General features: G+C 50.2%; 1 protein-coding gene across 3 annotated transcripts in view; it reads left to right on the top strand.

Moving 5' to 3' along the window:
* Positions 1-7,488: 7,488 nt before the first annotated feature.
* CCDC180 (coiled-coil domain containing 180) overlaps positions 7,489-23,895 on the top strand; it is a 159,136-nt gene continuing 142,729 nt past the window's right edge. For 2 of the 3 annotated variants that reach the window (XM_068248980.1, XM_068248978.1), the window contains exons 1-4: positions 7,489-7,581; positions 13,994-14,110; positions 16,410-16,600; positions 23,001-23,089. In XM_068248980.1, coding sequence (XP_068105081.1) covers positions 14,042-14,110; positions 16,410-16,600; positions 23,001-23,089 — 349 coding nt within the window. In that variant the 5' untranslated portion in view covers positions 7,489-7,581; positions 13,994-14,041. Of the gene's footprint in view, positions 7,582-7,607; positions 7,801-13,993; positions 14,111-16,409; positions 16,601-23,000; positions 23,090-23,895 lie in introns of those variants that run through there. The other variant, XM_068248979.1, reaches the window with a different exon arrangement.

Here is a 23,895-nt window from a genome sequence, read left to right as displayed (position 1 = left end):
GGGCCTCTTAGTGTAATAGCAATCAGTGTGTGATGGCTGGGGTGGGAGGGATGGGGAGGGGCCTGTTAGTGTAATAGCAATCAGTGTATGACGGCTGGGGTGGGAGGGATGGAGGGGCCTCTTAGTCTAATAGCAATCAGTGTGTGACGGCTGGGGTGGGAGGGATGGAGGGGCCTCTTAGTCTAATAGCAATCAGTGTGTGACGGCTGGGGTGGGAGGGATGGAGGGGCCTCTTAGTGTAATAGCAATCAGTGTGTGACGGCTGGGGTGGGAGGGATGGGGGGGGCCTCTTAGTGTAATAGCAATCAGTGTGTGACGGCTGGGGTGGGAGGGATGGGGAGGGGCCTCTTAGTGTAATAGCAATCAGTGTGTGACGGCTGGGGTGGGAGGGATGGAGGGGCCTCTTAGTCTAATAGCAATCAGTGTGTGACGGCTGGGGTGGGAGGGGCCTGTTAGTGTAATAGCAATCAGTGTGTGACGGCTGGGGTGGGAGGGATGGAGGGGCCTCTTAGTGTAATAGCAATCAGTGTGTGACGGCTGGGGTGGGAGGGATGGGGGGGGCCTCTTAGTGTAATAGCAATCAGTGTGTGACAGCTGGGGTGGGAGGGATGGGGGAGGGTCCTCTTAGTGTAATAGCAATCAGTGTGTGACGGCTGGGGTGGGAGGGATGGGGGAGGGTCCTCTTAGTGTAATAGCAATCAGTGTGTGACGGCTGGGGTGGGAGGGATGGAGGGGCCTCTTAGTGTAATAGCAATCAGTGTGTGACGGCTGGGGTGGGAGGGATGGGGGAGGGCTCTTAGTGTAATAGCAATCAGTGTGTGACGGCTGGGGTGGGAGGGATGGAGGGGCCTCTTAGTGTAATAGCAATCAGTGTGTGACGGCTGGGGTGGGAGGGATGGAAGCGCCTCTTAGTGTAATAGCAATCAGTGTGTGACGGCTGGGGTGGGAGGGATGGAGGGGCCTCTTAGTGTAATAGCAATCAGTGTGTGACGGCTGGGGTGGGAGGGATGGAAGCGCCTCTTAGTGTAATAGCAATCAGTGTGTGACGGCTGGGGTGGGAGGGTTGGAGGGGCGCACTTTGGTGTCTCAGCCTTGGGTGCTGGAGGACCTTGTCCCGGCTCTGGGGCTACCATTGAATTGTGAAAGACTAGTGGGAATCCCCTCCAGCACCAGGGAGCATTTTCATTGTTTCAATGAGTGGGGGACTAATGAGAATCCTCTTTGTTGCCAGGTAGGATTCCCGTTGATCTAGCCAATGGTAGCCTTATGTTTCTGCTGGAGCTCTGAGCCTACCCTAGCTTGTTTTCCAACCCAAGCAGTAGTGTCAGTGGCTGGAGGACTCGAATGGTGGCAGAGAATACAGCAGCAAAGACGGTGGCAGCGGTACACAGCATTTGACATGGTACACAGACTGCACAGTACTGCCAGACCTCAGCACAATGGCCTCAATTCACTAAGCTTATCTCCTGTCTTTAATAACATTTCTAGAGTTGTTACCATGGTGGTAAGGCATGTAGTATTCAGGAAACATTTTACCTCAGGCAAACCTAAAGTTAACTCTTCTGTCTTTAAGTTAACTCTCCAATCCTTAAAATAACTCCAGAGTTAGAGACAGGCTGTTCATTAACTGCATGTGAAAATAACTACAGAGGAGGTAAGTTAACTACAGAGGAGGTAACGTAAGGAATGAAGAGATAAGATAACTCTCTCACTGTGTGGAGGTAAGTTTTCTCTTGCCTTATTATCTCCAGCATGATCTTAGTGAATTGAGGCCTATATGACTATGCCCTAACCTGTGCAAGTTCATTTGCCTGACCAGTGTGGATTAGTCCTAGTGTTTACACTTGAAGTGGATTCACACCATGTAATTTTTAAAATTCTTTTCAATTAAAGAATTATAATCAATTTTTCCGATTGACTGAAACATTTAAAAAAATCTGACCAATCTATCACACTTGTGTGCTCAATTATTCTCCAATTAAAAACAAAAAACAAAAACAAGATTGTAAACTCTGTAAAAAATAGCTTGCTTAATACATTAACCACTTCAGCCTACAGTGTTGTTCCCCTTAACCTCCCTGGCGGTTTATTAAAATCCGCCAGGGGGCAGCAAATACGTTTTTTTAAAAAAAAAAAAATTTCTTTTTCATGTAGCGAGACAATGTCTCGCTACATGATAGCCGCTGCCGAGCGGCATCCCCCCAGCCCCTCCGATCGCCTTCGGCGATCAGAGATCAAGAGATCCCGTTCAAAGAACGGGATCTCTTGGAGGGCTTCCCCCGTCGCCATGGCGACGGGGCGGGATGACGTCACCGACGTCATCGACGTCGTGACGTCAAAGGGGAATCCGATCCACCCCACGGCGCTGCCTGGCACTGATTGGCCAGGCAGCGCACGGGGTCTGGGGGGGGGGGGGCGGCTGCGGCGACGCGTATAGCGGCGGATCGGCGGGTAGCGGCGGCGATCGGAGGTTACACGCAGCTAGCAAAGTGCTAGCTGCGTGTAACAAAAAAAAAATTATGCAAATCGGCCCAGCGGGGCCTGAGCGGTGCCTCCCGGCGGCATAGCCCGAACTCAGTTCGGGCTTACCGCCAGGGAGGTTAAGATGGCCATACACTGGTCGATTTGCCATCAGATCGACCAACAGATAGATCCCTCTCTGATCGAATCTGATCAGAGAGGGATCGTATGGCTGCCTTTACTGCAAACAGATTGTGAATCGATTTCAGCATGAAATCGATTCACCATCTGTGAAGCTGCCTCTGCCGCCCCCCCCCCGCATACATTACCTGATCCGGCCGGCGCGAGTCCCCCGGTCTTCTTCTCCGCACTCGGCTCCAGCTTCACTGAACTTTCTGCCGGGGGAAGTTTAAACACTAGAGGGCGCTCTACTGTTTAAACTTCCTGCCGGGACAGGAAGTGAAGACAGCCGGAACCCAGAGCCCAGCGGAGAAGAAGACGGCGGAGACCAGGGGACACGCGCCGGGGGAGCAGGTAATGTATTGCCGCTGGCGTCGGTCGTCGGGCATTCGAACGCCGCTATCGACGCACTCCCAACCTGCCGGTGATCGAGCAAAATCTTCCGCACGGACGGCTGGATGGGAATCGACAGGAACAATTGATTTCAGACAGAAATCGATCGTTCTGTCAGCGTTTGCGCAACAATTTCACAGCAGATTCGATCACAGTGATCGCATCTGCTGCATATCGGCGGGAAATACGTTAGGTGTATGGGCCCCTTTATGCATCTGAGCAACTTTCACCTCCCATTAATTCGACAATAACTTTATCACTACTTATCACACTGAAATGTTCTATATCTGTTTTTTTTCCGCCACCATTTAGGCTTTCTTTGGGTGGTACTATTTTATTCTAAATCCATTTTAACAGGAAGATTAAGAAAGAAAAAGAAAAAAAATCATTATTTCTCATTTTTTGGCCATTATAGTTTGAAATTAATACATGCTACCGTAATTAAAACCCATGTATTTTATTTGCCCATTTGTCCCGCTTATTACACCATTTAAATTATGTCCCTATCACAATTTATGGCGCCGATATTTTATTTGGAAATAAAGGTGCATTTTTTCAATTTGCGTCCATCACTACTTACAAGCTTATAATTTAAAAAAGTATATTGCCATGCATATTCAAAAAGTTCAGACCCTTAGGTAACTATTTGTTTTTTTGTTTTTTTAATTGTAATTTTTTTTTTCTTTTTTTCATTAAAAATTTTATTTGGGTAATTTTTGGTGTTGGAGGTAAACGGTTAATTTTAAATGTAAAATAATGTATTTATTTAATAAAAAATGTATGTGGGTGTAGTTTTACTATTTGTCCACAAGGTGACAACAGTCAAAAAGTCCTGGAAGCAGACGATCTAGCTTCCAGGAAGCATTAGGAGGACAGGAAACGGTTTTTCTGCCGGGGACATAGATCAATGAATGGGAGTATATAGATCAATGAATGGGAACTATATTCCCATTCATTGATCTCGGGGCTAACGGGAGGCGGCAGGAGCGCAGAGGCGTGTGAGCACGCGCGATCGTGCGCACAGTACCACTGCAGCAGCACAGTCTGTGGGGGGGGGTGGTGGTGACATTAGGTGAGGAGGGTGACAAGGACTGGGTGGGGGAGGGTGACATTAGGTAAGGAGGGTGACAAGAACTGGGTGGGGGAGGGTGACACTAGGTGAGGAGGGTGACAAGAACTGGGTGGGGGAGGGTTACAAGGTCTGGGTAGGGGAGGGTGACACTAGGTGAGGGGGGTGACAAGGACTGGGTGGGGGAGAGTGACAATAGGTGGGGAGGATGACAAGGACTGGGTGGGGGAGGGTGACACTAGGTGAGGAGGGTGACAAGGACTGGGTGGGGGAGGGTGACAATAGGTGGGGAGGGGGACAAGGACTGGGTGGGGAGGGTGACACTAGGTGAGGAGGGTGACAAGGTCTGGGTAGCGGAGGGTGGCACTGGGTGAGGGGGGTGACAAGGACTGGGTGGGGGAGGGTAACAATAGGTGGGGAGGGTGACAAGGACTGGGTGGGGAAGGGTGACACTAGGTGAGGAGGATGACAAGGTCTGGGTAGGGGAGGGTGACACTAGGTGAGGGTGGTGACAAGGACTGGGTGGGGGAGGGTGACAATAGGTGGGGAGGGTGACAAGGACTGGGTGGGGGAGGGTGACACTAGGTGAGGAGGGTGACAAGGACTGGGTGGGGGAGGGTGACAAGGTCTGGGTAGGGGAGGGTGACACTAGGTGAGGGGGGTGACAAGGACTGGGTGGGTGAGGGTGACAATAGGTAAGGCAGAGACACTGACAGGGCGCTCTCACCCTTTTCTTCTCCTCGTGGTGGCCGTGGGGGAGGGTGACACTAAGTAAGGAGGGTGACATGGACTGGGTGGGGGAGGGTGACACTAGGTAAGGAGGGTGACAAGGACTGGGTGGGGGAGGGTGACACTAGGTGAGGAGGGGGACACTGACTGGGTCGGGGAGGGTGACAATAGGTGGGGAGGGTGACAAGGACTGGGTGGGGGAGGGTGACACAAAGTGAGGAGGGTGACAATGACTGGGTGGAAGAGGGTGACAATAGGTGGGGAGGTTGACAAGGACTGGGTGGGGGAGGGTGACACTAGGTGAGGAGGGTGTCAAGGACTGCGTGGGGGAGGGTGACACTAGGTGAGGAGGGTGACAAGAACTGGGTGGGGGAGGGTGACACTAGGTGAGGAGGGTGACAAGGACTGGGTGGAGGAGGGTGACACTAGGTGAGGAGGGTGACAAGAACTGGGTGGGGGAGGGTGACACTAGGTGAAGAGGGTGACAAGGACTGGGTGGGGGAGGGTGACACTAGGTGAGGAGGGTGACAAGAACTGGGTGGGGGAGGGTGACACTAGGTGAGGAGGGTGACAAGGACTGGGTGGGGGAGGGTGACACTAGGTGAGGAGGGTGACAAGAACTGGGTGGGGGAGGGTGACAAGATCTGGGTAGGGGAGGGTGACACTATGTGAGGGGAGTGACAAGGACTGGGTGGGGGAGGGTGACAATAGGTGAGGAGGGTGACAATAGGTGGGGAGGGTGACAAGGCATGGGTGGGGGAGGGTGACACTAGGTGAGGAGGGTGACAATGACTGGGTGGGGGAAGGTGACACTAGGTGAGGAGGGTGACAAGGACTGCGTGGGGGAGGGTGACACTAGGTGAGGAGGGTGACAAGGACTTGGTGGGGGAGGGTGACACTAGGTGAGGAGGGTGACAAGGACTTGGTGGGGGAGGGTGACAGTAGGTGGGGAGGGTGACAAGGACTGGGTGGGGAGAGTGACAAGGACTGGGTGGGGGAGGGTGACACTAGGTGAGGAGGGTGACAAGGACTGGGTGGGGGAGGGTGACAATAGGTGGGGGGGTGACAAGGACTGGGTGGGGAGGGTGACAAGGACTGGGTGGGGAAGGGTGACACTAGGTGAGGAGGATGACAAGGACTGGGTGGGGGAGGGTGACACTAGGTGAGGAGGGTGAGAAGGACTGGGTGGGGGAGGGTGACAATAGGTGGGGAGGGTGACAAGGACTGGGTGGGGAGGGTGACAAGGACTGGGTGGGGGAGGGTGACAATAGGTAAGGCAGAGACACTGACAGGGCACTCTCACCCTTTTCTTCTCCTCGTTGTGGCCAGAGGGTGTGTAGCACCAGGCGGCCGCTCCGATTAGGAGGTGGGCAGGGCAGCACGCTAGGGGCGGAGTTGACAGGCAGGCAGGGTGGACGGCTGCATGCTGAGGGGCAGGGCTTAGGTGCCGGATATCAGCGCGGATTGGAGGGTGGGCAGAGTAGCAAGCTGGGGGTGAGGCTAAGCTGCTGGGTGGCCGCGCCTACCGGAATCCCTCCGACGGTGGCCAGAGTCCTGCAGCTGGGACGTCTCGCGGCCAAAAGCAGGACGTTTCCCGGCACACAATGCTGCCCAGGACAGGGGACCCCAAAAGCGAGACGTGTCCCACCTAATGCGGGACGTCTGGTCACCATAGTTAAGCTTCTAAGGAGGACAATGGTTAATTTGCATATAGTCAGCAGTGATGCACTGGGAGGCTTACTCCAACCTGAATTATTGCAAATTCTTTCTGTTTTAAAGTGAATGGTTACCGACTTAAAAATAAAAAAGTCAGATACTCACCTAAGGAGAGGGAAGGCTCTGTCCTAATGAGCCTTCCCTCTCCTCTCCCGGTGCCCTCAGGATCCTCCGCTCAAATCCCCCGCCGCGGGGACTTTGGAAGTCTTCGAGAGCACTCGGGCTCCCGAAGACGGGCCGCTCCATACTGCGCACGCGCGAGTGCGTCATATACCCGCGCGAGTGCGTCATAGAGGGCGCATGCGCAGTATGGAGCGGCCCGTCTTCGGGAGCCCGAGTGCTCCCGAAACCTCCCTTCGGCGGCGGAAGTTGCAGTATTTGACCGAACTGGTCGAATACTGCTACGGGGATGGGGATCCTGAGCAGGACCGGGCACCAGGAGAGGAGAGGGAAGTCTCATTAGGACCGAGCGTTCCCTCTCCTTAGGTGAGTATCTGACTTTTTTATTTTTAAATCGGTACCCATTGGCTTTAGTAATGCAATCTTTTGTTTTCCATGCATTTTAGTAAGAGGGCTTTTAGGACCATTGTAGTCCCTTACACACTCCAATGAGGTTTGGGTCACCATGAGCTTCCTGGTTAGTCTGTACCCCCATCTCAGGTACACTTTAAAGTAAATTAAACACATTTTTCACGTTTACTTCGGTCTGTCCTGAAAGATGGGACACGTGGAAGAAAGAGCGACAGACACAGGGACTGTCCCCCTGACTCTTCTGATAACCTCCCTGAAATCTGCAGATTCTGCTCAGAGGAGAGTGTCAGCGCGCACTCTGCTGCTCAGACACGGTAACTGCAGGAACACGGAACACCTGCAGCTCTGAGCTCTCAGCTATTGTACGTTCACAGGCTGCAGCAGGGATCTCGCGAGATGTGCGGCGGCGGTTGCCAGGAGACCAGAGAAAGCAGAAGGGACGCCTTGATCGCCTTCAACTTCGGGCTATCCCCGTGCCACGCCGGAGGATGGGCGAGCAGGAGGCGCGTGAGCTGGGGGGGAGGGGAGGCTGGGCACACTGCTGTGCATATGGTGGCTATATGAAGGGATACAGATCTGTGTGCACATATTATTGCACTACTGTTACCATAGCTCCCAACTGTGCCTCTTTTGGAGTGACAGTCCCTCTTTGGGAGCCCTGTCCCTCTGTCCCTCTTTCCTCCTCATTTGTCCCTCTTTCAGGACGTTGTCTCTCTTTATATGTAAATATATATATTTCTCTACTAAAATAATGTGTTTGATTGTCCCTAAACGTTTATTCCCATCCTTTAACTACCTTAAGACTGCCCCAATGGGCGTGGCCACGGCAGAAGCCCCAGGACAGCCTAACGCCAATTGGCGTCAAGTCCTGGGGCTGGCTACTGCAGGAGATCGCGCACAGGCTGCTCGCGCATTTCCCACTTGGGGGGCGGAGCAGTCTCCGAGCCTCAGGAGACTGTTAGAGGGCGAAACCACCGTCTAATTACCATGTACAGCGTCGGTACTTCTGGAGGGGGGGGGGGGGGCGGCACCCTCCTGTCCGTGGGTGTGGGGGGCCGCCGACCTGGAGCGGGGAGCGGGCAGGAAGGGGGTATTGGGCAAAGCGGCGGGGAGGGGGAGTAATGTTGTTATTATTACTAGGATTATTATGTATCTATTCTTTCCTCGGCACATTACAAAACTCATTGAATAATGCATCAGAATAGTTTGCAATCTAAAGGAGTCCATACGTTCGAAACAGGGCCGGACCGAGACAGAGGTGAGAGAGGCTCCAGCCTCAGGGTGCAGTGTAGGAGGGGGTGGAGCAGGGCCGGACCCGAGACAGAGGTAAGAGAGGCTCCAGCCTCAGTGTGCAGTGTAGGAGGGGGTGGAGCAGGGCCGGACCGAGACAGAGGTGAGAGAGGCTCCAGCCTCAGGGTGCAGTGTAGGAGGGGGTGGAGCAGGGCCGGACCGAGACAGAGGTGAGAGAGGCTCCAGCCTCAGGGTGCAGTGTAGGAGGGGGTGGAGCAGGTCTGGGCCGAGGCAGAGGTGAGAGAGGCTCCAGCCTCAGGGTGCAGTGTAGGAGGGGGTGGAGCAGGGCCGGACCGAGACAGAGGTGAGAGAGGCTCCAGCCTCATGGTGCAGTGTAGAAGGGGGTGAAGCAGGGCCGGAAACGAGACAGAGGTGAGAGAGGCTCCAGCCTCAGGGTGCAGTGTAGGAGGGGATGGAGCAGGGCCGAACAGAGACAGAGGTGAGAGAGGCTCCAAGCCTCAGGGTGCAGTGTAGGAGGGGGTGGAGCAGGGCCGGACCGAGACAGAGGTGAGAGAGGCTCCAGCCTCAGGGTGCAGTGTAGGAGGGGGTGGAGCAGGTCTGGGCCGAGGCAGAGGTGAGAGAGGCTCCAGTCTCAGGGCACAGTGTAGGAGGGGGTGCAGGGCGAGGCATAGGCTGGAGAGGCTCCAGCCTCAGGGCGCAGTGTAGGAGGGGGCGCACAATTCATTCAGTTGTCATTCCTAATTGTGTATGAAGCAGAAAGAAATAAGAAAAGGGGATACATGGCAGTAACTACAAGCCAGATAACTAGATATTAAGGTGTTGGGGAGGTTGTGGGCCCTGTGGCCCTCTTAGTCTAATAGCAATCAGTGTGTGACGGCTGGGGTGGCAGGGATGGAGGGGCGCACTTTGGTGTCTCAGCCTTGGGTTCCGGAGGAGCTTGTCCCGGCTCTGGGTTCACAGATGACATAGCATGAAATGCTGCGTTTTATGTCATGTTTTATGTTAATGTTGTGTGTGTTTTTTGTGCGGTTTTACTGCATTTTGCATGCGTTTTAATGCAATTGCGGTTCACTTATGCAAAACCCATATGCGTTTTGTATGCGTTTTCCATGCTTTTATATATACATTTATGCACATCACTTGGACAACAACATGAAACTGAAATACAGCAAAAAAAAAATAATATATATATTTTGGGGAAAAAAACGCATGGAAAACGCTATGCATCTCCGACCCCATAGACTTTCATTATGTGCGTTTTGACAGCGTTCCTGCATAATATGCAACAAAACCAGCGTTCTAAAAACGCATTCTGTAAAAACGCAGGTCTCTGCCATTTTTTTCTGCGTCCCACTGACGAACATTGCTGCATGAAACGCAGCGCTTTACGCAGCCACGATCATCTGAGCCATCGATATCTGGCCAGTTCGATCATACTGGTGGAATCAGGCAGAGATCGATGCTGGAGAGATCTCGCTCTGAAGGGCTCGGTCAGACGCAGCGGCAGTAGCGTTCGATTTCCTGGCGACTCCCTCCATGTAAAATAGGTATCCCTGTGGTGAGTACAGCAGGCTTATCTGTCCACTGGAGCACCTCCTCATGTGCCCCGCGTCTTTCTCCATGGCCACCGGGGGCACCTGTAGCCCGGGACACTGACGCATGTACTGACATCACCTACATGCAGTGGGGTCATGGTGTACAGACACCCCCGGCGGCCATGGAGGAGGATGCGGAACACAGGAGGAGGTGCTCCAACAGATGAGCCTGCCACACTCTGCACCATCTGTGCACTGCAATCCAAGCGGCATTCAATTTCCATGCAAACCAGGGGTCTCTGCTTCTCATTGACTGTCCCTAGAAACAACATACAAGTATTAAGAGAGCTTAAAGTGGATCTGAGATGAAAAACTAACTATAACAAGTAACTGGTCTATATATCTTATCTAAAGTTTCGATAGTTTACACAGCAAAGCTAGCTGCAAACAGTTTCAACAGTATATGATGATTTCTTCCTGTGATACAATGAGAGCCGCCATGTTCTGTTTGTCACATTGCACACAGGTAATCTGCAACTGCATCTCCACCCCTCAGCCTGTGAAAATGTCACTCCCTCCTCCCCTTTCCCTTTGAAATCTCTGGCTAGTAACCTCCTCCTCCTCCTGCCCAGACTGAGCTCCCTTAAGCCCTTGCTACATGGGTCTGAGTGCCTTGGCATTTTGAAGAAGCTGTGGGCAAGGCTTGTTTAGTTTATAGAGAATTACAGTATTCAAACAAACAAAAAAAAAGTATTTGGCTTGAGGAATGCCCTATAAACTATATGGAAGGAATACAATAATGTAATGAATAAAAGTTCATCTCGGATCCACTTTAACACCCCCAGGACACCCAAGGACGAAGTCTGGTGCTAAAATTCCCAGCCCGGAGTCAAACAGAAGCTGCTACTGATATCACTGGCTTCTTTCACACTACATCAGGAAACACAACCACATCAAAACAGGGTGCAATTCTATTGCATTGACGCTTTCACACTGGCAGGTTGCAGTGCGCCAAATCCAGCCAGGATAACGTATCACATGCAGTGAGTTACCGGGCGACATGTGCGGTTTCGGGTGCAGTGGAAGCATAAGCCTAATGACTGTGGGCTCGATTCACAAAGCGGTGCTAACCCAGTTAGAGACTTGGGGCTTGATTCACAAAAGAGTGCTAACTGTTAGCACGGCCGTTTTCGCGCGAATTTTCGCATTGCACGCGATCGTGAATTTTCGCGTGAATCGCTAACGATTTCGCGCGCAAACGCGATTTTTTGCGCAAAAACGATATCATTTCGCGCGGAAATTTGCGTTTGCGCGCGAAATCGTTATCGATTCGCACGAAAATTCGCGATCGCGTGCAATGCGAAAATTCGCGCGAAAACAGCCGTGCTAACAGTTAGCACTCTTTTGTGAATCAAGCCCTTTAGGCGTGATAACCATTGCACCACACTGGTGAAAAGCCAGTTTAGGCGTGATAAGTTTAGGCATGATAAGTTTAGGTGTGATAAGTTTAGGCATGATGGGCTCGATTCACAAAGCGGTGATAACCCAGTTATCACGCCTAAAGATAAGTTTAGGAATGATAAGTTTAAGCACCAACTGGGTTAGCACCGCAGTGCACAGCTGATCAGAAGTTTTGCGCTAGCAAAGTCTGGTGCACTTCGCATAGAGTTTAATGGCGCTGCTTTGCGTGCGGGACTTTGCACGCGATCTAAACTTATCTAAACTTATCGGGCTCGATTCACAAAGCGGTGCAAAGTGTTTGCACGCCAGTGAAAAGCCCCTTATCACGCCTAAACTCCCTTTAGGCATGATAAGAAGCAACTCGCGCGAATTTTCCGCGTGCAAACGCGCGCGCGCAGCGTCCCCGCTTCGCGCGAAGCTCCCATTAAGCCCTATGGGACTTTGCGTACGTGCGTACGCGCGGAAACTTCGCGCGAGTTAGAGCAAAAATCGGTGATAACTCAGTGGTGCAAAGGTTATCACGCCTAAAGTCTTTTAGGCGTGATAACTGAGTTATCACCGCTTTGTGAATCAAGGCCTAAAGCTGTTACTGATCGCGCGCAAAGTTTAGCGTTGCGCGGTGCGCGCGAAACCTTGCACAGTTCGCGTGCGAAGAACGCTTATCAGACTATTTAGCACCACACAGCACTAAACTTTGCTGGTGTAAACGGCTTTTCACTGGCGTGCTAACACTTAGGGCCTGATTCACAAAGCGGTGCTAACAGTTAGCACCCTGGTGAAAAGCCTTTTATCATGCCTAAACTCAGTTTAGGCATGATAAGTTTAGGGGCTCGATTCACAAAGCGGTGCTAACCCAGTTAGCATGCCTAAAAGACTTTAGGCATGATAACCATTGCACCATGGTGGTGAAAAGCCAGTTTAGGCGTGATAAGTTTAGGTGTGATAAGTTTAGGTGTGATAAGTTTAGGCATGCTAAGTTTAGATAAGTGTTAGTAGCGTGCAAAGTCCCGCACGCATTAAACTCTATGCGAAGTGCACCAGACTTTGCTAGCGCAAAACTTTTGATCAGCTGTGCACTGCGGTGCTAACGCAGTTGGGCCTCGATTCACAAAGCAGTGATAACCCAGTTATCACGCCTAAAAGACTTTAGGCGTGATGACCTTTTCACCACTGAGTTATCACCGATTTTTCCTGCTCTTCGCGCGAAGTTACCGCGCGTAAGCGCGTTCGCGCGTACGCGCGTAAGAGCGCGCGCAAAGTCCCATAGGGCTTAATGGGAGCTTCGCGCGAAGCGTCGGGTGTTGCGCGCGCACTTACGCGCGTACGCGCGTACGCGCGGCAACTTCGCGCGAGTTTCTTCTTATCATGCCTAAAGTGACTTTAGGCGTGATAAGGGCCTTTTCACCATGGTGCTAACACTTTGCACCGCTTTGTGAATCGAGCCCTTGGTGCTTAAACTTATCATGCCTAAACTTATCACACCTAAACTTATCATGCCTAAACTTATCACACCTAAACTTATCACACCTAAACGTATCATGCCTAAACTGAGTTTAGGTGTGATAAAGGGCTTTTCACCAGCGTGCTAACTGTTAGCACCGCTTTGTGAATCAAGCCCAAAGGGCTTGATTCACAAAGCGGTGATAACACAGTTATCACGCCTAAAAGACTTTAGGCGTGATGACCTTTTCACCACTGAGTTATCACCGCTTTTTCCTGCTCTTCGCGCGAAGTTACCGCGCGTACGCGCGTACGCGCGTGAGAGCGCGCGCAAAGTCCCATAGGGCTTAATGGGAGCTTCGCGCGAAGCGTCGGGTGCTGCGCGCGCACTTACGCGCATACGCGCGGTAACTTCGCGCGAGTTTCTTCTTATCATGCCTAAAGTGAGTTTAGGCGTGATAAGGGCCTTTTCACCAGCGTGCAAACACTTTGCACCGCTTGGTGAATCAAGCCCAAAGTCTTTAACTGGGTTATCACCGCTTTGTGAATCGAGCCCTTAGCACCCTTTAGTGAATCAAGCCTATAGAGTTTGCCATAACTGCTTCCTACAGTTTGATGTTCCAGATTTTAACCACTCTCACTGTGAAGGACCCCTTTCTAAATACATGGCAAAAATACACAGATCATGTCCCCTTGTCCGTTGTACAACCCTAGGGACAATAAGCTCATCTGCCAAGCTTTTGTATTGCCCTCTATCCTATTTTTGTGATTCCGCATAGCAACAGATAGTGAGAAAGCAGCCTTAGTTCCAAAGTGAACCAGGCTTGGATTTTGCCGACTGCTGAGCAATCTCAGCACTTCACGTCTGGAGGACGTAGCCGGTCCGGCGCTGTTCGCTTTTCCGTTGGGTCGGATTTGCCATGGCAGGATCAAGTATTCTATCCCAATGAATGGTGCACCCGGTGCCGAAGACTGACCCATGGGCTGATACTACACAGATTCAAAATCGAGGTGACGTGACTTATCTGCCAGTGTGGTTAAGCTGGTTCGGACCAGTGCTGTGGAGTCGGTATAAAAATCAACTGACTCCAGCTCCAACTCCTCAGTTCATGAAACCACCACCAAGATGCTATCACTGCCCCCCTCCTCCATATACTTCTAATATATTCTAATGCTGGGCGAGGTTTAACACTCTCAATATTAAAATAATGCATATTTGTCTTTGCAGGTGGCGCTGGCTAAATTATCACGCTTGAGTGTTTGATCCCCTGACGCTATGGCGGTTGTTGGACAGGTCCATGTGGTGCCCAGCGGTAAGGTCTATCGGCAGATCTTTGATGCAGAGGTGGGTAACCCGTCATCTCATTTCTGGGGTTTCATTTCCGCAGAGCAACTAGAGAATATTAAAAGTGTATCTGAGGCTACATAAAAAAAACAATTGAAGTACTTACCAAAGAGGAGGAGAGCCTCTGGATCCTAAAGAGGCTTCCCACATCCTCCTGGATCCCGCTGCTGTTGTGCACGGAGCCCAGAATATATCTGACTAGAGCTTGTCAGATATGGTATGTGGCCACACCCCTTTCCATGTATGAGCGTGGCCACGCCTTCTCAGTAAACATGAAACCATGTGTCCACGATCGGTTTCGTGCTACTGCACAGGCGTGGCCACGCTTGTGCATGAAGAGGATTGCAGACGTGATCTTCAAGAGCATCCCGGGCAGCAGTGGTGGTCTGGAGGATCCAGAGGCTTCTCACACCATAGGTAAGTATCTCCTTTTTGGTTTTATTGCTGCTTTGGGTTCACTTTAATTGTTTACTATCAGGATACGTTAACAGTGGCCATTGCGTTCCTGCTGCAACAGGAAAGCAGCACCACGCGTTATCTGCGCGTTGCGTCGCATAGAGCGAAGCATGCAGTTTATGAAAGTGGACGCATTTTGCAGTAACACACTACATGCAGTGCGTTACCATGCCGCACTCCGTTGTTGTTTGCTTTTCTGTTGGGAACCTGAAAATGTAAAGGGGAACTCCAGTGAAAATAATGTAATAAAAAAGTGCTTCATTTTTACAATAATTATGTATAAATGATTTAGTCAGTGTTTGCCCATTGTAACATCTTTCCTCTCCCTGATTTACATTCTGACGTTTACCACATGGTGACATTTTTACTGCTGGCAGGTGATGTCACTGGGAGGATATGCTGCTTGCTTTTTGGCAGTGGGACCCAGCTGTAAACAGCTGTTATTTCCCACAATGCAATGAGGTTCACAGACAGGAAACTGTCAGCACCATGGTCCTGACATCACACTGTGGGAGGGGTTTCACCACAATATCAGCCATACAGCGCCCCCTGATGCTCCGTTTGTGAAAAGTAAAAGATTTCTCATGGAAAAGGGGGTATCAGCTACTGATTGGGATGAAGTTCAATTCTTGGTCACGGTTTCTCTTTAAGGCCTCTGCCTCTGACACGGGAGACCAGGGTTCGAATACCGGCACTTCCTGTTTATTGAATCAAAACCGATTCCGTAAGGAAACCATGGGCAAGACTCCCTAACAGTGCTACTGCCTATAGAGCACACCCTAATGGCTGTAGCTCTGGTATTTTGAGTTTGCCAGTAAAAAAAAACATGATATAAATGTTCTCTGACTTGTCTTACAATTCCTAGCCCTAAAATAAAGTCACTGTTTAGATCCCGGGAATTGAATTGAATTGTTTTACACAATGCTAGTAAATCCGTTCAGGGCCTGAGCCCACTGACACAGCTGTGTCCGCTTTTCAGTTACACATCGATGTTACAGATGCGGAAATGGAGACACAAGTAGACACAATTGTGTCAGTGAGCTCAGGCCCTCAGTGATTGCGACTGCAGATGTTATTGTGATTAATCAGTGTATGCAGTAGCTACGTACTGCCATGTATCAAATCTGTGCAGCTGTTTCATATACATATTACTAGCTGATGGCCCGGTGTTGCCCGGGTATGTATTCGGCTGGTATTGGCTCCGCTCATTTTTTCTAACCCTAACACACAATTACTCAATCTCAATGACCAAGTTTGTGAGCTTTGTGGTCTTTGGCATCAATAATTTGCTTTGAAATGAAACAAACCTGATTGGCTGTTTATGGCTCCACCCCCTTTTCTGAATTTGAATTCCAGTCACCCAATGACCATCTGTACCAGGTTTGAGGCTTGTGCCATTGACAGTGCAAGAATGGCAGCAATTAAATATTCCCCTTGAAAATCAATAGGTGAATTTTGATTGGCTTTTGTAGGCTCCACCCACATTTCTAAATATTAATCCCAGTCATCCAGTGACCAACTGTGCAAAGTTTGAGAACCCTGCCATTAACAGTGTAAGAATGGCTGCTGCATTTTCCCAGTGAAATTTGTATTTACAGTATCTCCTATCACTTTTTGGTTATGGGGATACAAAGTATCCTATATGTTATTCCAGGTAGTGTACTATGTGTGGGCCAAATTTCATTCAAATCCGTTCAGCCATTGTTGTGTGATTGAGTAACAAACATCCAAACTTTCCCATTTATAACATTAGTGAGATATAGTATTATATACTGTATGTATTTAGTTTACTTTCATTGGTAGAAGTGTTTGTTGACCTTTATTGCTGTTCTTTGCTCTCCAGGTGCAGCTGGTGCGGTCCCTGGGTGAGGCACGTGCCCGGGGCGTACAATATGGAGTCAGGCTGGACAGTGCGAGGATCCCTCTGGTACACGATGGAGAGACACGTTCTGCCGGACTGTTGTCCCCTCGCCAGCGCCACTGGGTGGACAGCATGCCGTATGACTCCTATACTGAAAACCCCATTGTGTCCAGGTGAGGAGGAGGGGGACAGCTCTTCACCAGGCCATTAAAGTACACCCATTACTAAGGCTCTTTTCATATGGGTAGCTGAAAGCGGAGAATTCACCGCCTGTCAGCTGCTCTCCTGTACAGGCCATGCGTTTCTAACGCTCAGTACCTGTGGAAGACAGGCACGCCCCTCCCCCCATGGGGCTACACCTTGCCACAGTTGCAGACATGCTCTGACGCGACATGTTGTTGTTCTCTGCCGCTGGGTAACGCTGACGTGTCAAGTGCTGGCATACGTGGTGTTACAAACGCTGCCATTTGGCTGCGTTTTAATTGCTCCCAAATGGCGCTCATGGGAGGCAGATAGGGATAGGATGAACAGCCTGGCCCTGTGACGAACTGTATGCCGACATACTTCCGAGTCGGTGTGGTCTTTAACCACTTGTTGACTGCAGTGTTAACCCCCCCCCCCCCCCCCCCCCAACGACCAGGCTGTTTTGTGTTGCGCTGGGCTGTGCAGGCTTTTCAGCCTCCTGCACAGCCCAGCTATGGAGCCCAGCGATTGGACTCATCTCCTTCTTTTGTCCCTAAGGGAACATGCCGCCTGAGGTGGCCATTTTTTTTTCTAAGCCTCTTTGAGGCTCTCTCTCCCTCCTTCCTCCCCTTCCCTCCTCCCCTCCGTGTTCTGAATTGGAACAGGACAGCGATCCGTCCTGTTCCGCCTCTCATAGGCATCAGCCTATGAGAGGAAGGCGATCCCCGGCCAATCAGAGGCCAGGGATCGCCGATCTCGTACAGCGCTGCAGGGGACCGCAACGCAGTACGGATGTAAACAGAGGGTATTTGTTTCCCCTTTCGTTTACAAACAGCCTGCTAGCCGCGATCGGCGGCTAGTAGGCTAATTACGGAACTCTGTTCCGTGAACGGGCAGGGAACAATCGCGCATGCGCGGGGCCGTTCCCTGGGAAACTGCAGCCCCAGGACTTGACGCCAATTGGCATTAGGCGGTCCTAGGGCTGCCGCCATGGCCACGCCCATCGGCGTTATGCTGTCCCCACATAGTTAGGTAATGCACAGGCGATGGCCTGTGGCGCATGTCCTTGATAGTGCGCCCGCAGCCAGGAGCACTCTGCGCATGTGTACCAGTACCCATGACAGCGTCCTGCGCATGCGCTCTTAGCTACTGGTGCACGATCAAGGACGTGCCATACCAGCCAGCGCCTGTGCATTACTTACAGTGAGCCCAAGGTGGGCTAATTTTTTTTTTTTAAAGTAGGCTGCCTGATCTGTGGGGCTGAGCGGATCAGGTAGCCGCAAAAACTGCCACTCCTCTAGGCCCCACTGTCCCACTTTCACTTTCCTGACCTACAGGTCACGACGCTCAGATGAGACATTCATTTTCTCATCCAGCCTGCAGGGAGGTGGGGGAGCGGCGGGGGGAGCAGCCAGGGAGAGACAGCTGCCCGACGGCAGCTCTGGAAATCCTGTAAGAACATTTTGAACAGGGAATCCCTCTCTCTGTGTTTACCTTTGAGATGGTGACAAATAACATTGCCAATCTCCGGGGGCTATAGCGGGGTGGTGGGGGGGGGGGGCAGAGAGCAGCGGTGGAGGGATACAGAGACATGTTCAGGAGACAGAACATGCCTCTGTATCCCATTTGTCCCCCATCTGCCCATCTCAGGTTTTCTTTAAAGAGAACCAGAGACGAAGCACCCTCATGTATTTTATTACATTTATCAGTGGGAACATGACAGTAAACACCTACCCTGCTTTTAGTTTTATTCTTCTCAGTCTAATCTATCTGTTATCAACTGTGATAAGAATCCACCGACTGATTCAGTCTATGTTTGACCTGGAATCATTATAGCTGAGTCACTCTTCTGTGGAGTCTTTTCAAGCCCAAGCCTGCCACCTCCTGGCTCAGATTTCCTACTCAGAGCTGTTGACATGGGAGGGGATGCTGCTGCCGAGAGAGAAGCTCTGAAACAGACAGTGTATCTGTGTGCAGTGTGCTACCAGTCATTATCTACTGTATGCAGTTTCATTTCTATGAGAGACACTTCCTACAGGCAGCCACACAGCATACCAGAATAATAGTTGAAAGCAGACAGATGAAAGGCTACAGCAGCCCTGCTTGTCTATGGTCTCATATAGCCTAGACAGCACATCCAGAACAACTCATAACCCGGAAGCAGAACAGGTATGAGCCGGCGGCCATATTGGATATTTCCTGGAGCAATAATGGATAAAAAAACACTCAAAAAGGCACACCAGAGTGGCGAAATTATCAGGTAGAGCATTTATTCTTTACAAGCTATCAACTGATATGTTTATTTTGTGTGAATCGTTCATCTCTGGTTCCCTTTAAAGACCTTGACGATTTGGAAGTAACCGCAGGTATTGTTCGTTGGCGAACAGTATGTCACAGGGCCAGGCGAACTGTTTGTCCCATCACTAGCGGCAGATGAAACGCTGAACTGCTCGACAAGCCTCCCACCTAAAAGAGGCCTAAGTGTATTACTGATCTGTTCACAATCCTGACACACTAGTGGCAGCAGAGAGAGTTAGGGGAAACCGTCCGACTGGCAGACAACACACAGAAATGAGTGGGTGTCAAAAGGCTGTAGTCCCTCTTTGAAACACTATGGGCCTGATTCACAAAGCAGTGCTAACAGTTAGCACGCTGGTGAAAAGCCCTTTATCATGCCTAAACTCAGTTTAGGGGCCTGATTCACAAAGCGGTGCTAACCGTTAGCACGCTGGTGAAAAGCCCTTTATCATGCCTAGGGCCTGATTCACAAAGCGGTGCTAACAGTTAGCACGCTGGTGAAAAGCCCTTTATCATGCCTAAACTCAGTTTAGGCATGATAAGTTTAGGGGCTTGATTCACAAAGCGGTGCAAAGTGTTTGCACGCCAGTGAAAAGCCCCTTATCACGCCTAAACTCACTTTAGGCATGATAAGAAGAAACTCGCGCGAAGTTACCGCGCGTACGCGCGTAAGTGCGCGCGCAGCACCCGACGCTTCGCGCGAAGCTCCCATTAAACCCTATGGGACTTTGCGCGCGCTCTCACGCGCGTACGCGCGAACGCGCTTACGCGCGGTAACTTCGCGCGAAGAGCAGGAAAAATCGGTGATAACTCAGTGGTGAAAAGGTCATCACGCCTAAAGTCTTTTAGGCGTGATAACTGGGTTATCACCGCTTTGTGAATCGAGGCCTAGGTGTGATAAGTTTAGGCATGATAAGTTTAAGCACCAACTGGGTTAGCACCGCAGTGCACAGGTGATCAAAAGTTTTGCGCTAGCAAAGTCTGGTGCACTTCGCATAGAGTTTAGTGACGCTGCTTTGCGTGCGGGACTTTGCGTGCGATCTAAACTTATCTAAACTTATCACGCCTAAACTTATCACACCTGGGGCCTGATTCACAAAGCGGTGCTAACAGTTAGCACCCTGGTGAAAAGCCCTTTATCACGCCTAAACTCAGTTTAGGCATGATAAGTTTAGGGGCTCGATTCACAAAGCGGTGCTAACCCAGTTAGCATGCCTAAAAGACTTTAGGGGCTCGATTCACCAAGCGGTGCAAAGTGTTAGCACCGTGGTGAAAAGGCCCTTATCACGCCTAAACTCAGTTTAGGCATGATAAGAAGGGCTTCGCGCGAAGTTACCGCGCGTACGCGCGTTCGCGCGTAGGCGCGTAAGTGCGCGCGTAGCACCCGACGCTCCGCGCGAAGCTCCCATTAAACCCTATGGGACTTTGCGCGCGCTCTCACGCGCGTACGCGCGAACGCGCGTTCGCGCGGTAACTTCGCGCGAAGAGCAGGAAAAAGCGGTGATAACTCAGTGGTGAAAAGGTCATCACGCCTAAAGTCCTTTAGGCGTGATAACTGGGTTATCACCGCTTTGTGAATCGAGGCCTAGGTGTGATAAGTTTAGGCATGATAAGTTTAGGTGTGATAAGTTTTCAGGCGTGATAAGTTTAAGCACCAACTGGGTTAGCACCGCAGTGCACAGCTGATCAAAAGTTTTGCGCTAGCAAAGTCTGGTGCACTTTGCATAGAGTTTAATGCGTGCATAGAGTTGGTGCACTTTGCATAGAGCTTTGCGTGCGGGACTTTGCGCGCGTAATAAACTTATCTAAACTTAGCATGCCTAAACTTATCACACCTAAACTTATCATGCCTAAACTTAGCATGCCTAAACTTATCATGCCTAGGGCCTGATTCACAAAGCGGTGCTAACAGTTAGCACCCTGGTGAAAAGCCCTTTATCATGCCTAAACTCAGTTTAGGCATGATAAGTTTAGGTGTGATAAGTTTAGGTGTGATAAGTTTAGGCATGATAAGTTTAGGTGTGATAAGTTTAGGTGTGATAAGTTTAAGCGCCAACTGCGTTAGCACCGCAGTGCACAGCTGATCAAAAGTTCTACGCTAGCAAAGACTGGTGCACTTCGTATAAAGTTTAATGGCGCTGCTTTGCGTGCGGGACTTTGCAAGCGATCTAAACTTATCTAAACTTAGCATGCCTAAACTTATCACACCTACACTTATCACGCCTAAACTTATCACGCCTAAACTGGCTTTTCACCAGCATGGTGCAATGGTTATCATGCCTAAAGTCTTTTAGGCATGCTAACTGGGTTAGCACCGCTTTGTGAATCGAGCCCCTAAACTGAGTTTAGGCATGATAAAAATGGTTATCACGCCTAGGGCTCGATTCACAAAGCGGTGCTAACCCAGTTAGAGACTTTAGGCATGATAACCATTGCACCACGCTGGTGAAAAGCCTGTTTAGGCGTGATAAGTTTAGGTGTGATAAGTTTAGGTGTGATAAGTTTAGGCATGCTAAGTTTAGATAAGTGTAGATAGCGTGCAAAGTCCCGCACGCAAAGCAGCGCCATTAAACTCTATGCAAAGTGCACCAGACTTTGCTGGCGCAAAACTTTTGATCAGCTGTGCACTGCGGTGCTAACGTAGTTGGTGCTTAAACTTATCATGCCTAAACTTATCACACCTAAACTTATCATGCCTAAACTGAGTTTAGGCATGATAAAGGGCTTTTCACCAGCGTGCTAACTGTTAGCACCGCTTTGTGAATCAGGCCCATCATGCCTAAACTGAGTTTAGGCATGATAAAGGGCTTTTCACCAGGGTGCTAACTGTTAGCACCGCTTTGTGAATCAGGCCCCTGATCTGCTCCATGCTTGTTCAGGGGCTATGGCTAAAAGTATTAGAGGCAGAAGATCAACAGGACTGCCAAGCAACTAGTATTACTTAAAAGGAAATAAATACGGCAGCCTCCATATAGGTCCGTACACACGCCGGACTTTAGGCAACGACGGGTCCGTCGTTGCCTCCCGCTGGGTGGGCGTGCCAGCGACAGTCCGGCGTGTGTACGCTCTGTCGTCAGACTGATACGGCTGTTCCTGAGCGATCCGCCGGGCCGTCGTTGCCTAAAGTCCGGCGTGTGTACGGACCTTATCCCTCTAACTCCAGGGCCTCGATTCACAAAGCGGTGCTAACCCAGTTATCACGCCTAAAGGACTTTAGGCGTGATGACCTCTTCACCACTGAGTTAGCACCGTTTTTGCCTGCACTTCGCGCGAAGTTATCGCGCGCAAAGTTTTGCGCGCGCACCCGCACAGGCGCGCGCGCAAAGTCCCATAGGGTTTAATGGGCGCATCGCGCGAAGTGAGGGGCGCTTCGCGCGCACGCACGCGGGAGCGCGCGCAAAACTTTACGCGCGGAAACTTCGCGCGAAGCCCTTCTTATCATGCCTAAAGTGACTTTAGGCGTGAAGAGGGCCTTTTCACCACGGTGCTAACACTTTGCACCGCTTGGTAAATCGAGCCCCAGTTGTCCTTTAAGCATACACATTTTAATTTGTGATTGAAGTTTGTTTTAAAGTGGACCTGAACTCTTGCACAGCACACAATGGAAAGTCTTTATTCCACATATAGTTGTGGATGAAATCCACTGTTCTGTGTTTGTTTGGCCAGATCAAAGTGTCTAATTAGTTCTTATTAGCAGCTATGAATAGACTGCAGGAGAGCTGTGCCAAGGCAGCCATCCATATGGTAAACTCTCAGACAAGGCCTCATACTTCAGTCTGCGTAGAAAGGAAAGCATTTTTCTGCAAACAAATCTGCAGCTGACTGTCGGCAGTAGGGAATCGCAGGTGATGTGCGATAAAAAGCAGTAGTGCCGGAATTCTTTGGTTTTTACCGCTGAGGGAAAAGGCACATTGCTCCTCCCACTGCACTGCAAAAGTGAAACCAAGTTAAGACTTCCAGGTTTTTTAGAATTTCCATAAATTGTAATAAAGACATTTTTCCATAAAGGTTATCATGCTGTGGCTAATCTTTTAGAGCAGGAAGTTCTGAGTTTAGGTCCGCTTCAAATTCAGTTTTTGTTTCTTTTTTTAGGGAGAAAAGTTTCTGGACTTTGAGCAAAACAGAGGAGAGTGAAGATGAGATTGCAGCGCGAGAAGTGAGAGGCCTCTGCGATGTTGTCGGTGAGATACCCTGCAGTGCATCTGAGGCAGCCCCCGTCTGTCTTAGGGCCCATTCACACTGGGGCGATTAGCGGACATTTATCACTAATTGCCGGAAATAGCTAGCGCTTTTTAAAGCCCAGCTTAAAGGACCACTGTCACAAAAATCATAACATTTTAAATACATGTAAACACATACAAATACAAAGTACATTTCCTCCAGAGTAAAATGAGACATAAATGACTTTTCTCCTACGTTGCTGTTCCTTACCGTAGGTAGTAGAAATATGACAGAACCGACAGGTTTTGGACTCATCCATCTCCTCAGGGGGGATTCTCAGGATTTTCCTTATTTTCAAAAGCACTTGGTGAATGGCAGTTGCTCAGTTCAACTGCCAAAAACGTGTGCAGCGAGTGGAGAGACTGGCCAGCATCATTGTATAAATCCTTTTCAGGGAGTGTCTTTATAAAGAATAAAGGCCATGCTGCAAATCCCCTATGAAGAGATGGACTAGCCCAAAGCCTGTCGGTTCTGTCAGATTTCTACTACCTACTGTAAGTGACAGCAACATAGGCGAAAAGTAATTTATGGCTCATTTTACTCTGGAAGAAACATAATTCTTATCTGCACGTGTTAACATGTCTTTTAAATTTTATGATTTTCGTGATAGTGGTCCTGTACCCTCCCTGGCGGTACGCAGCTTTAGAGGCTGCGTCCGCGGGAGGATTATTTTAACCACTTCACGTCCAGACCTTGTTTCCCACTTATTGACCAGAGCAGTTTTGACAGTTTAGCTACAGTATGTCCTTATTTAATCAGAAATAAC

The sequence above is a fragment of the Hyperolius riggenbachi genome, chromosome 8 (genome assembly GCF_040937935.1).
Source record: "Hyperolius riggenbachi isolate aHypRig1 chromosome 8, aHypRig1.pri, whole genome shotgun sequence".
In the NCBI taxonomy this organism is placed as follows: Eukaryota; Metazoa; Chordata; class Amphibia; order Anura; family Hyperoliidae; genus Hyperolius; species Hyperolius riggenbachi.
The sequence above is the reverse complement of the archived record's forward strand: the minus strand, read 5'-3'. Positions and strand labels throughout refer to the sequence as shown.